The 13,912-nt window shown below is 38.8% G+C and overlaps 1 protein-coding gene across 1 annotated transcript in view; it reads right to left on the bottom strand.

Annotated features, from left to right (window-relative positions):
* LOC107623025 (aldose 1-epimerase-like) overlaps positions 1-667 on the bottom strand; it is a 3,569-nt gene extending 2,902 nt beyond the window's left edge. The window contains exons 1-2 of the mRNA XM_016325146.2: positions 310-667; positions 90-139 (exon numbers count right to left, since the gene is read on the bottom strand). Coding sequence (XP_016180632.1) covers positions 90-139; positions 310-496 — 237 coding nt within the window. The 5' untranslated portion in view covers positions 497-667. The remainder of the gene's footprint in view (positions 1-89; positions 140-309) is intronic.

The following is a 13,912-nucleotide window of genomic DNA, read 5'->3' as shown; positions in this document are numbered from 1 at the left end:
GTAGTTAATTTTTTATGTAAAGATAATATTTTTGTTGATAATTAAAGAAATAATTTATTAATCGTATATTAAAAAAACAATAGGCTTACAGTGTATGCCTCGGGAGAATCATATCCAAGAACAATGTCTCCCAACTTTCCTAAAACAAACAACATTGCAGGAAAAGAAAAATGAAGTTAGTGAAAGGCTTTTGAAAAAATAACGAAGCAACATATAGAAACCTGGAAGATTTAATTATAGTTCTTTTGAAGATGAAATGTGAAAACTAACACACACGCACACACTGAAGAGAGATTGAAGCATATGTACCATATTTGTCGGGAAGTACCAAGGAAACAAGTGTGGCACCCCAGTTAGTGACCTTCAAAGTAAGGTCACCCTTCTTTAATTCAAAGACCCTAATTTGGTCTTTCTCCTTCTTGATGATAGATCCATTAACAAACCCAGAAGCAGCTAACCATACGACATATAATAATATCACTAAGAACTTGCTCATTTTTCTATTAATGTTATATTCAGACTGATAATAATTACAATAATAATAATGGGCTATAGAGAAGGATATAACTAGCAAAAGAAGAACATTGAAGTAAAGAAGAAGGACAAATTGGTCAATGTAAAATGTGCGTGGCTTTCAGACTTATTCATCAGTTGTAATAGGCCGTGGCCTTTTTATATACCTATGTCTGGATTCCAAACATTTTAAAATGCATCTAATAAAATATTATAATCAAATTTAAATCTTAACAAAATTCGACCTGGCTTAGCCCTTATAAATACCACTACACAATTGTATCTACATTTTAATACTAGTATATTAATAATTACAGTAATTTATTATTTTATTTATTAAATGCGTAAAAAATAATAATTGTAATATTAATCAAAATAATAAAAGCTTATATTTGAACCAAAAAAACTTGAAAAAAATAGAAATAAAGGGAGATACTAAGTTATGTATAGTTAGTTAGTTAAAGTGGAGGGGAAGACTCACATAAAGATGTCCAAAACAACTTTTTTCAAAATTGCTGATGTGTCATTCTGCGATTGGTTGTTTATTAAGAATCGGTTAATGAAATCGTCTTTAAATCAGGTACTTTAATCTCCGGTTCGATCTGTCCGGTTTAAATAAACTGATCCAAGTCATTTTTTCCCATTAAATCAATCTATGACACTACGTCGTTTCACCATCCTCTTCTCCTCCCTTAACATTATTGTCACAGCAGCTCTCTCATCTCTCACTGTGTGTCTGTGCCACATTGCTCTCGAACTCAAGTTTTCTCCCTCTCTCGGCATCGGTCTCTCTCACTGTCTCCGATAAACTCGTCGTTGCTCTCCTACGGTCTCCGGTCTCGCGCTCCTTCCCTGTCCTCGTCGTCGCCGGCGACAGTAGCAGCAACAGCTCCCGGGACTGGACATCGTCGTCGCTCCCTGTCTTGTCACCGCCTCGCAGTCAGTCTCGCGCCATCGTTGCGCCCATCGTCGCCGAAGACAGAAACAGCAGGTCCCGGGATTTCCTCCTCGTCTTTAGTAACTCTCGCCGTCAGCTTCCTCCCCGTCGTCGGCTTCTTTCGCACAACCTGGTCCCAATTTGGTGAGTTCCAACAAATTTCTCTGTTCTTCCATTTTCTGTTTTGTTGCTGTCTTTGATTTTTTTTGCTGAAAATATCAATGAATTAGTCTCTTTGTTGCTGAAAATAATCACATTGATTATGAACCTTGAATACTTTATTGATGAAAATTCACTGAGCTAATTTTTTTGTTGACGAAAAATCATTGAGATAAATTTGTTATTGATCTGAATTTTGAATTTGTTGTTGTTCTACTCAAATAATTACTTAGCTACATCTTTTCGTCGCTAAAAATAATCGAATTTGTTAAATAATTTGTTGATGAAAATTCACTGAGCAAGTTTTTTTTGTTGCTGAAAAATCATTTTGTATGAATTTGGTATTGATAACATTCACTGAATTTTGAATTTGTTGCTGTTCTACTCAAATAATTACTTAGCTAAATCCTTTTGTTGCTGAGTTGAATTTTGGGAAAGCGATCTTGCACTGGACAATCTAGCACAAAAAGTTCAAGAATCCCTCTCCCTTGAAAGAAGATATAAATTTTGGGAAACCCAACATGTCGGACAGTTCAAGGATGTAGGGGACACCAGTTTGCCTGAAGGCCCTATTGAAGCTCCAACTCCCTTGTCAAAGGTCAAACAAGACCCCCTTGCTTCAACTGATGAATGATGCTCTCATTGTAGCAAAACAGAAGGACTACAGTGTCACCAATGCATTGGATGTCATGCAGAATGAAACCTTCTTGAAAGAACTGAAATTTGGACTAGGTGATGGGAAGCTTCATTATTATCTTTACAACTACCGGATAAGGAATGGGTTGAAGCCATCAGAACTTGGCCTTGTGCTTCTGTAATTTAAAGTTTTCAGAAAATTTATTGCAATTTATGGATTTTGAATTACAATGGTTTTGCTGATAGACTTTGTATCGTGGTTGCACATGATGCTAGACTTTAAATTTTACCTGACCATCTGAAGAAAACAAACCTGTTAGACATTGAATTTTCATGGTTATGAATTTCATACTAAGTTATGTCTTTGTGAGCGACAAGGACCTATCTGCTTCAGTTCATGCCTCTCATCTCCATCTATATTTGTTTCCCTGCCTTTGCTCAACTGATTTATTTTCTTTAACTTTCTAATTGTCATGACAGGTTTATTGTCTTAGTTGACTATGAATATTTTCATAACAGATTAAATATGCTTTAGGTGTATGCAAATATTTCTTGTGTTTTACATCAAGTCTCATTAATTTGATAATAAAAGAAAAGTAAGGCCGATGACTAAGTACCAAAAGAAAAGGATTTATTTTACTTAAGGAAAAGAAAGTGTTAAAGTAAAGTAATCCTACCCAAACAACCAGGATGTACCTTTCCCTTACTACTTCTTCAATGCCTAGTGCATTTTCTGATCACTTTCAATTTTAAGCAACTAACATAGTAAAAGTCATTTTGTGTCAGTCAACTTCAAGTAAATAAAGCAATTATAAATAAACTTATTTTTCAAGGCCATTTTACTTGAATACTCTAGAGCTTTTTATTTAGAACACAGTTATCTATGGTTAGTTCAATAATCACTCTTGCTTTCATCTTGTGCGTGTAAAGGTGCAAAGCTTCTTTCCTGCAAACAAAAGAACAGACAAAGGGGCTAAGATGAAGTCCAATACAGTGATTGAAGTAATATTTAGCTCATTCACCAGATAAATGGATTGAAAATGATGAAGCACTAATTGACAAATAAATTTTGTTACATAATTCAGATTGTGAGACTATTCCTGTTACACTCGTGAATCATTTTTTTTTTTGCTTTAATACTTCAAAACCAAAATATCATAACATGTCACAAATTAAGCACAAAAAAATTGATGATCGAATAAATTAGAGGTACAAGTTTAGAAATACAAACTAGAAACAAAGTGCTACTCGATGCTTTCCTATAGTTAAGGAATATAGGAACTGCAACCTACCTTCTTCATGCACTACATCATGATAGACACAAGTTTAGAACAACAAGGGGCACCATCTTCCATCTTACACCAACTTGATGGTAAAATATTAACTTTTTTCCCACTAACCACCAATGCCTGCCGTGGTTCCATTTCCTCTGTTCTTACCACCACTAAGGCCTACTCTGTTTCCATTTTCTCAGCTCTTGCCACCACAATAGCCGGTGATTTTTTTTTCTTTTTCTTTTCCTACTTGGTTCAATTATAATAACAACATTAGTAATGGTCTTTTTTAAAAGAACCAACTAAAAAAATAAAATATAACATAATTAAAATAAAGATATTAAAATGAGTCAATGCAACACCAAATCATATGAATTGCTGCAAGTTCTTCTTTAATATCTATATTGCATATACAAAACTTCAAGATACAAATATGCATGACAACAATAAATTCAAATTCAACAATGGCATAAGATTAGTTGTTTACACAACAGCTCACTAATTTTGTAATTCAAATTCAATGGCATAAGAGGTACACACACTGAGCCATTTTGTTTAATCATTCTTAACTCTATTTGAAAACAACATAAATAATAGTACTTTTTCAGCAACAACACCCACAATCATCTCATCATCATCATTAATCAATAAAACTAATCAGCACCCTCAATAACATTCTTGCTATAATAATGATTCCATCTTCTTTATCAGCATTCCTTGGTCTTTAATTACCACACTCCATTAAGGTCAGAAGACACGCCCACTAAATAAAATCACAGAAGACTACCAAAAGGAAGAGTCGCAAAGAGGCTGACGAATGAGCTGCAACTAAGACCAGCGAAAATGGTTCTGCAGCGGCGATGAAGACCGAGCTGGAGGTGGCGTCGTTCAGGCTACAACGAGGGAAGGCAACGATTCTACTTCATCCTTCAGATGCGGGAAGACGATGATTTTGCAGTGAAATTGTGAGAGTGAGAGACGATGGCACAGTAAGAGCGGAGGAGCGTGGCGGTGAGGGAAAAAACCATGAAAAAACTGGTTATAACCAAATAAAAAGAACCATTAAAGGTGGACAGTATTTTAATTTGACCAATGCTACATGTCAAAAATTAATTGATAGAATTAATATGTCTTTAAAAAAAGTTGTTTATTGTGTCTTTATGTGAGTGGCGCCCTAAAATGGAACACCTTTATTACAGATAGTAGAGTACTTATAAGTTATAACTATAAACACTTAACATCAAATACACTTTACATCTCACTATGCTCATCATTTGTGGTCAAGAATGCCAAGATCACTTGGTGAAAGAGAAGGTTCCAATTAGATTCGCCACTATCACCGGTGAATTCATGGGAATTGAGACAAAGCAATCAATGTCAATTCTTGACTTTTTGCATCAATGGATGCCTCATTCAAACACAGAGTCATTGGCTATCAATTTGCATACCAAGTGTGGGACAGAATTCACATCTACTTTGCTTCACAAACAAAAGTACGAACTTCAATTGAAAACCATCAAGAAAGTTTGTTTTGCATCAGAGTATCTTCTCAAGATCAAGAAGCTCGTTGATCACTAGCAGCTATAGGCGCACCTCCGAACGCACCAATGCGATTCTTGATGGGTTGAGTGAAGAATATCATTCTTTTATCATAATAATGATCACTGCAAATAAATGACCCACCATACATCATTTTTAACCTTTTAATGGCTCAAGAAGAAATAGTTGAGAGATTCAAGAAGCCATATGCATCTGTGGTACAAGTTTACCTCTCACAAGCTTCATTATTCTTTTGCAAATGGAAACTTTCTTGGAAGAGGACAAGCTAAGGGATGAATAGACCATAATATTAAATTTATGGCAAACTTAACCATGTCGCAAGCTATTGTTATTTTAGGTTTAATTAAGCATACAATCATGCACAGAAAAACACCATACCCCTGCCACTTTCATGCATAATGCTCTCTCACCACCACCTTCCTTTCACAATCCACGTGCTATGGTTGCCACCCTGTCATCAGTAGCTGATCAATCCTGATAGTGTAGACAAAAGAGCCACTCATCACTATACACTAAACCCAAATAATCTTCAACAATCCTATGACTACACTAGACATGAACATGTATATGTTGGTAATGCCTTAGGTATGCATATTCAACGTGTTGGTAATTCTCTATTACATTGTTCTTGCATTCCTAGAAAATATGAATTGTGTGGTTTGTGCGTGTTGTTTCCCTTAATTACTTAGAATTTAGTAAGTGTATCTCATTTGCAAAGGACAATCATGTATACTTCTCATTTTGGCTTGATTTTTTCTTCGTAAAAATATAGGATACCAAGACGATGTTTCTCCGAGGAAAAGCTGAAAAGCGCATGTATAAATTTAAGAAAGTTAATATTTCCAAAATTGTATCTACCCATACTAGGCTTGTTGTGATAAGTGTGTCATGGGATATGTATTATAGAAAATTTGGACATTCCTCCTTACAAATTACAAAATCCATTCTTAATAAAGTGGCTTACCTACTAATTCTATTTTTAAAGATTCTAATTGTTCTCAATATTGTCAATTTTGCTGCATGACCAAATCACATAGATTACCATATACTCTACCTTATTTCATTGTGCTCCTAATAAGTTTGTTTAACATCTTTAGTTGTTTGTGTTTCCTAAAAATCAGACCTTATAATCAATATAAATTAGAATTGAGATCTCAACCGTGCATTTTCTTAGGTTAATGTAATGAACAAAATGTTTATAAATGCTTGCGTGCTTCTGGAAAACTGACTATATCCATAGACGTGATGTTTCATGAAGATAATTATGCATATCTTTCATTTTTATAATCAAAATACCTCATAATATTTAGCTTCTTATAATGATGTTACTAACAGGTTGCCTATAAATTCAGCTGTTCCACCTTCTCATCTTAACCATCAAACTCATCTTGAACTACCTAATACCACTAGTGATGTCAATACTCATGCAACCCAATCTAAACCTCAATAATATTTTTGTACATGATCATGATTCTTCATCTATTAATACAGAAGCACCTCTTTCTATCTCAGCTATAGAAACTAGTCTTCTCTTTGATCCTTCAACCTTACCAACTGCTCCTCTAACTACAGAGAACCAACACCATATATATGAGAACTCATTCTAAAATAGGTTTCTTGAAGCCTAAGGCTTTTCAAGCTATCACAAACTTTTTCAGTTGGATAATTCTCACCAATTGCCAAAATATTCCAACTTACACTAAAAATTCCTCATTGAAAAGAGGCAATTGGAAGAATACAATGCACTTCTCTATCATAAAACTTGGATATTGGTGGAATTTCCTCCAAATGAGAAAGTTGTGAGCTGCAAATGGATTTTTACAGTAAAAAAAATGCTCAAAGACAAGTTGTTAGCATAAAGCTAGACTTATTGCTCGTGGTTTCACTCAAACAGTTAGAGTGGACTTCGACCAAGTCTTTTCTCCAATGATTAAACTTGTTACCATCAGGATTATACTCCAATTGGCATTTCTTAATGTAAATTTGCATGAAATTATGATAGGACCAGCAATAGCAAACCGGCTGATCTTTATTGATACACAGGGATGGCCAATTAGCACTCTTTAGAAGGTTCTACACAGTTGGAACTACCAACTTAGGAGGAGAGATTCTCTCCAACTTCTAACAGAATTCATAACAGAAAATACACTCCCCTAAACTAACTATAACTTAGCTATTTATAGGCAGTGGTAGAATCTAACAACCTATCAACCAGTTGGACATGCCAACAATTCCTAAAACTAATTGTTAGTTAACCGCTACTTACCTCTCCTTTTGTAACACAACCCAAACCTATTAGTAATAGGCACCTCTCTATCAATACTTCCCCCTTGGGCAATCTTGTCCTCAAGGTGGAACTCCGAAAAGGTGGTCCGCAATGTCGCCACTCGCTCCCAGCTGTTCTCACAAGGAGAGAGACCCACCTAACACACCAAATACTCCAAAGCCCCATCATCTGCAGTTCGCGATGGCACGATCTGAGACGGATGCATCACCAGCTCACCATCCTCAGCCAGCCCCGGTGGAAGCGTCTGTACCTACTGCTGCGGCAGAATGCCCTTTTTCAACTTGCTAACATGGAAGACCGGGTGGCCGAAGTATGCACCCTTGAGGTAATGCTAACCTGTATGCCACTACCCCTATCTTCTCAACCACTTCAAATGGTCCATAGTGACAAGGGCTTAGCATCCGATAAGGTTGCATTTTCAAATAAACCCAATACCCCAGGCTTGAACTCCACATCCCTTTTATGCCCATCTGCAGCTTGTTTCATCCGCTGCTGAGTCTGCACCAAGTACGTCTTCAACTCTGCCAACACCGCATCCCTGGCTATGGTCAATGTTGCCACCTCCTCAACATGCGATGGAAACGTCTCTCCATGGAAAAGAACAGGTGCTAGCACACCATAAAGTGCCTGAAATGAAGTTGTTTGGAATGAGGTATTGTAGGAGGTATTAAACCAAAACTCCACCCACGGTAGTCACTCCAACCATTTCTTCGGGTAGCCCCCCACAAAGCACCGCAAATAAGTCTCCAAACAGCGATTCACCACTTCGGTTTGGCCATTGGTTTGAGAATGAAATGTCGTGCTATACTTCAACTTTGTCCCTGCGGCTTGGAATAGTTTGGACTAAAACTTACTCATGAACACCTTATCCCTATCCGATATGATTGACTTGGGAAACTCGTATAGTTTAACCACCTCCTTAATAAAGGCTAGGGCCACCTCCTTGGCTAAAAATGGATGAGCTAGGGGGATGAAGTGAGTGTATTTAGTTAACTGATCGACTACTACTAGGATAGTGTCCATGCCTTTGGATTTTGGCAATGCCGCCACTAAATCCATGGTAACGTGCTCCCAAACTCTCTCCGGAACTAGTAGGGGTTGCAACAGCACTGCCGGTTTTATTGCGGCATGCTTGTTTTGCTGGAACATGTGGTAGCCCGCAACATAATCTTTGATCTGCTGTCTCATGCCACACTAATGAATCGCTGCTGCCAGCCACTTATAGGTTGGAAAGAAGCCTGAATGTCCTCCTGCCCCACTATCATGGGACTCAGCCGGCAAAAGTGAGATCTGAAAAGAATTTGCAGGCAACACTGCTTTCCCTTGATAAAACAGCCGACTCATTTTCCAGAGGTTCATATGTACTACCGAGATTGCCCTTACCATCATTTGTCGTGACAACGCATCTGCTGCCTTATTCTCAAGGCCTGGCCGGTATCGGATCTCAAAATCCAAGCCTAACAATTTAGTGGTCCACTTCAAGTAAGCTGGGTCCATGAGTTGCTGGTTCGTGAGGAATTTCAGACTCCGCTGATTTGTGAAAACAATAAAATGGCGACCCAACAAGTAATGCCGCCACTTTTGGACAGCAAAGACAATGGCCATCAATATGCAGATTTTTGCCGAGCCCTTGGAGATAGTGCTTGGCTTAGGAATGCTATCGGTCTGCCTTGCTGGGACAGCACCACACCCAATACAAAGTCTCGATTGAAATTTGGGACTACTAGAGTCGGTAGGTCTGCCATCATCCTCTTCAATCTCTCAAAAGCCTCCTGGGCCTTGTCATTCCATTCAAATGCATTACGCTTTGTCAACTCCATCAACGGCTTGGCAATCACCCCATATCCTTTCATAAAATGCCTATAATAGCTGGTAAGGCCCAAGAACCCCCATAAATCCCGTTGGTCCGTAGGCGCCGGCTACTCTAGCATCGCTGTGGTTTTGTTAGGATCAATCAAGACCCCTTTTGCCGACACAATGTGACCTAAGTATTCCACCGAGCTCACTGCAAATGTGCCTTTCTTCTCATTCAACACCAACTGGTTCTCCATTAAAATCTAGAAGACTTGTTAGAGGTGAAGGGCATGGCTCGCCATATCCTGACTATAGATGAGAATATCATCGAAAAAGACCAAGCAAAATTTCCACAATAGAGGCTTAAGAGAATGTCATTCATCAAGGTTTGGAAGGAGCTAGGGGCGTTGGTAAAGCCGAAGGGCATGATTAGGAACTCATAATGGCCCTCATGAGTGCGGAAGGTAGTCTTGTGGATGTCTTTATCCATCATCCGAATTTGGTGGTATCCCGATTTTAAGTCCAGTTTAGAGAAAAGTGCAACTCCTACCAGTTCATCAAGTAGCTCATCAATAACGAGGATAGGAAATTTTTTCGGCACCATAATACCATTTAACTCCCTATAATCGACACAAAATATCCATCTGCCATCATTTTTCTTCACCAAAAATATCGGGCTAGCATAGGGGCTAGAGCTTGGCCGAATTATCCCTGAGGCCAGCATTTCTCACACAATTTGTTCAATCACTGATTTCTGATGGTGCGGGTAACAATAAGGTCTTATATTTGAGGTTGCAGCTCCTTATCTCAGTGGAATGGCATGATCATGGCAACGGTGTGGTGGCAACCCTGGTAATGTCTGAAACACCTTAGCATGAGAAGTTAACACCGATTGTATCACCTGTGGCACCTGCAAAACAGCGGCCACTTGCAAAGTCATGGACCACAGCTGGACCATAAATCCCTCACCCCCTTCTTGAATGGCCAAAACTGCAGATTGAAGGTGCATGCCTCCATAGCACAGCTCTGGGTCTCCCTGCAAAGTAACCATGTTGTCCCCATTCCGAAATCGAAGGCATGATTTTTGAAGTTTGTGATGACGTCTCCCAACTTATCTAGCCACGCGAACCCCAGGACAAACTCCGCTTCGTCAGTTGGGAAGATGAAGAAGTCTTCCTTGATCGCCAATTCCTTGAATTGGAGAGTGACACCCATACACCTTCCTTGTCCCTCTTTATTGCTACTGTCCGCTACCCTGACCTGGAACTTAAGGGTGTTGTCAATCCTTAGGCCCAACTCGATGACGACTTTTAGTGTCGCAAAGTTGTCCGAAGCTCCACAATCTAGAGAACGCATACACGACGGCCATTTATCTCTAACCAGGATTTGATTGACTTGTGATGTCCACTCAAGGTCATAAATTTGAGTTCCGATTGTCCCTGTTCCCCTGTTTCTGGAACCGCCTCATGATGTAACCAATCCGCTTCAAAGTCTGGCTCCATGATTAAAAGCTTGAACTCCCTATTCTTACAAATGTGATCTGTGGTGTAGGGTTCATCACAGAGGAAGCATTCCCCCTGGTGCGCTTTGCCCTATACTCCTCGTTACTGAGATGTCTCAATCCGCGCCATCGCAAAGGATCCGTCGTCAACTCCACGTCGTTGCTTGCCCAGAGTTGGACGCTGTAGCAGAGTGCACTGCTTTGGTGGCAGTTGAATTGGCAATGACGAAGTTGGAGCCAGTGGTTTACTGCGTCCCAATACCCCTCGCAAGGCAACATTTCGATTTTCTACCTTTTGTGCCAGTTCCATTAACTCGTTCACTGACTGGTATGGGAACAGTTTACATTCTTCCCCCACTTCCGGTTTCAGCCCATTCAAGAAGAGTCCATTAGCAATTCCAGCGCAATTCCGTGAAGGGGCCACGCGTGAAGCATGAACTAATAATCAACATAGTCCTATACCGAGTTTGTCTGTTTCAGCTTCAGCAGCGCTTGACTGGACTCTGCAGCCGTTCCGGTTGAAAATGCCGTAGCAGCGCTGCACTGAGGAACCGCCACTGTAGCACCGGTGCTGTCGCCTCCCACCACCTGAACACATGAACGCCCTTCCTTCCATTGCGAAGGTGGCAACCGTGAGCCATTCCTCCTTTGGCACTGAGCGCAGCAAGAAGAATTGCTCCGTGCGTTTAATCCAAACCACTGCGTCATCTCCGTGGAAGATCGGAAGTTCCAGCTTTTGCCATTGCTCCAGTGCACCGCGGCTTCTGGCTGACGAGCCTGCGGCCTGGTGCAATCCCGGTGAACCACACTTGCTCCGATTAGGCGCGCGATTTTCGAACGAATCCATTCGGGAATCAAAGCGCTGCAGCGTCTCCTACATCAATCGGAACATCTCCTCCATGCGCGACTCAATTGTGTCAAATCGTGTCTTCATTTTCCTCGACTCGATTGCACCATTCAGCGTCGGGATCCTCAAGCTCTGATACCAGTTCATAGGACCAGCAATAGCAGAATGGTTGAGCTTTATTGATGCACAGGGATAGCCAATTAGGACTCCCTAGAAGGTTCTACACAGTTGGAACTACTAACTCAGGAAGGGAAATTCTCTCCAACTTCTAACAGAATTCATAACAGAAAAAAATACTCCCCTAAACTAACTATAACCTAGCTATTTAACCGCTACTTACCTCTCCTTTTGTAACAGCCCAAACTTATTAGTAGTAGGCGCCTCTCTATCAAATTATGTATATGTCTCAACCACTAGTTTCACTCAATGTCAATTCTCAGTTAGTTTGTAAATTTAATAAAGCTATATATGGCTCTAAACAAGGCCCAAGGACATGGTAACTAACTATTACTGCAGCACTAAAAGAATTTGATTTTAATTGCACAAAGTAGACCCATCTTTGTTTACAAGATTCACTCTTAATTCTGTTATGTACATTTTAATCTATGTTGATGATATGCTAATTACAGGTGATAATAAGAATGAAATTGATAGCATTCTGAAGAAATTACACTCTACCTTTCTTCTCAAAGAATTAGATTATTTGAATTTTTTTTCTTAGAATAGAAGCCATAACATACTCTGACACTTTAATTTCCTTAAATCAAAATAAGTATATTAAAGAAATATTAATTAAAGTTGGAATACAGAAAGCTATGCATGTAATTACTCCAATGGTTAGTTCTTCTAGATGAATTGCTAATGCAGGTGCTCCATTTGAAGACCCGAGACTATTTCACTCAATAGTGGAGGGAGTATGCGACTAGGGGTGGCAAACGGGCCTAAACCCGCCGGGTCGGCCCGCGTAACCCGCCAAAAAAGGCGGGCTGGGCTGGGAAATTAAGACCGCCAAATAGCAAAAGCCCGCCTAACCCGCACCGCTTAAACCGCGGGCTTTGGCGGGGCGGGGCGGGGCGGGCTTCCCCGTCGGGCTTAGTATTTTTTTATCAAGGGGTATTTTTATAATTTTTTTTTCCAAAATCCAACTTCCCCCAACCCGACTTACAAGAGAATGAAGATGAAAATTGAGTGTTTTGGATTATGTTTATTTTGTTTTAGAGACTATTTATAATTATGTTTTGGATTATGTTTATTCCTATATGCGACCATCACTTGTACATATTTCTCTTTTTGAGTGAACAATCTAAGCCAATTCATGGTGAACCCAAGACTATTATTGGATAGCAGCCAAGAGAGTCTTGAGATATCTGGCAGGAACTAATAATCTTACATTTGCAATTCTATAAATCTAATGATCTACATTTAACTACCTTTTCATATTCGAATTGGACTACAGACTTAAATGATCGGTGACAAGTCTACTTTGGTTCAAATTTAATTGTGTCTTGAAAATGTGTCAAACAACCAACTGTAAGCAGAAGCTTGATAAAATTAATATGGATTAAAATATTTTTATATAAACTGTATCAGCCTTACAAGATTCTACCTATTGTGTTCTGTGATAATATCTCAACTGTTCCTTTTGCATATAATCCCATTTTCTATGACAGGATTGGTGGCAGTAACTCATGTCCCAGGTTCGGAGCAGATGGTGGACATTCACACTGAGTCCTTTTCAAAACGGCCGCTAAATGGCAAACGAATAGCAATGCTATACCTAGTTGCTGCATCAACCACTGTTATTTTGCAAATTGCGACGGATATTTACAACTGTCGTAAAACTACCGTCGCTATTTGTCGCTTCTGTTGTAGTGTGTAAGAACCTTTATTATAATAGCAAAATATAATATTTATAACTCTAAACAGTTAGTATAAAATACAGTACACTTTATATTCGGTTTTACTTCCATTCTCTCTTTCTCTCCTTTTCCCTGAAAAGTTCATAGGCGACTCTAGTGTTTATTGAACACGAGAATATATCATACAAGACCGTAGTGTATCCTATGCTCCAATAATAGCATACCGAAAAAGTCTTAACATTAGTGAACCATATATAGCGTACTGCGTATCCATTTTCTTATGGCATAATCATGTAATTATACATGAAACATAATGAAAGTGAATTATAATCTAATTAATTTTAGTTACTACAATGTTTTAGAGAATAATATATACCTAAAGTGGCCGGCAGATTCATGGATGCTAGTAGTAAAATTAACGGAAATGTTTGAAAAATACTAAACATTTATAATTTTATATACGTAATATTCATAATTACATATTTATTATTTTTAATATTACTCAATTATTTCAGCAATAATTAATAAAATATAAAATGAAATAA

This window comes from Arachis ipaensis, chromosome B10, assembly GCF_000816755.2.
Source record: "Arachis ipaensis cultivar K30076 chromosome B10, Araip1.1, whole genome shotgun sequence".
Taxonomy (NCBI): domain Eukaryota; kingdom Viridiplantae; phylum Streptophyta; class Magnoliopsida; order Fabales; family Fabaceae; genus Arachis; species Arachis ipaensis.
Note: the sequence above shows the minus strand (reverse complement) of the source record. Positions and strands in the feature narration are given on the sequence as shown.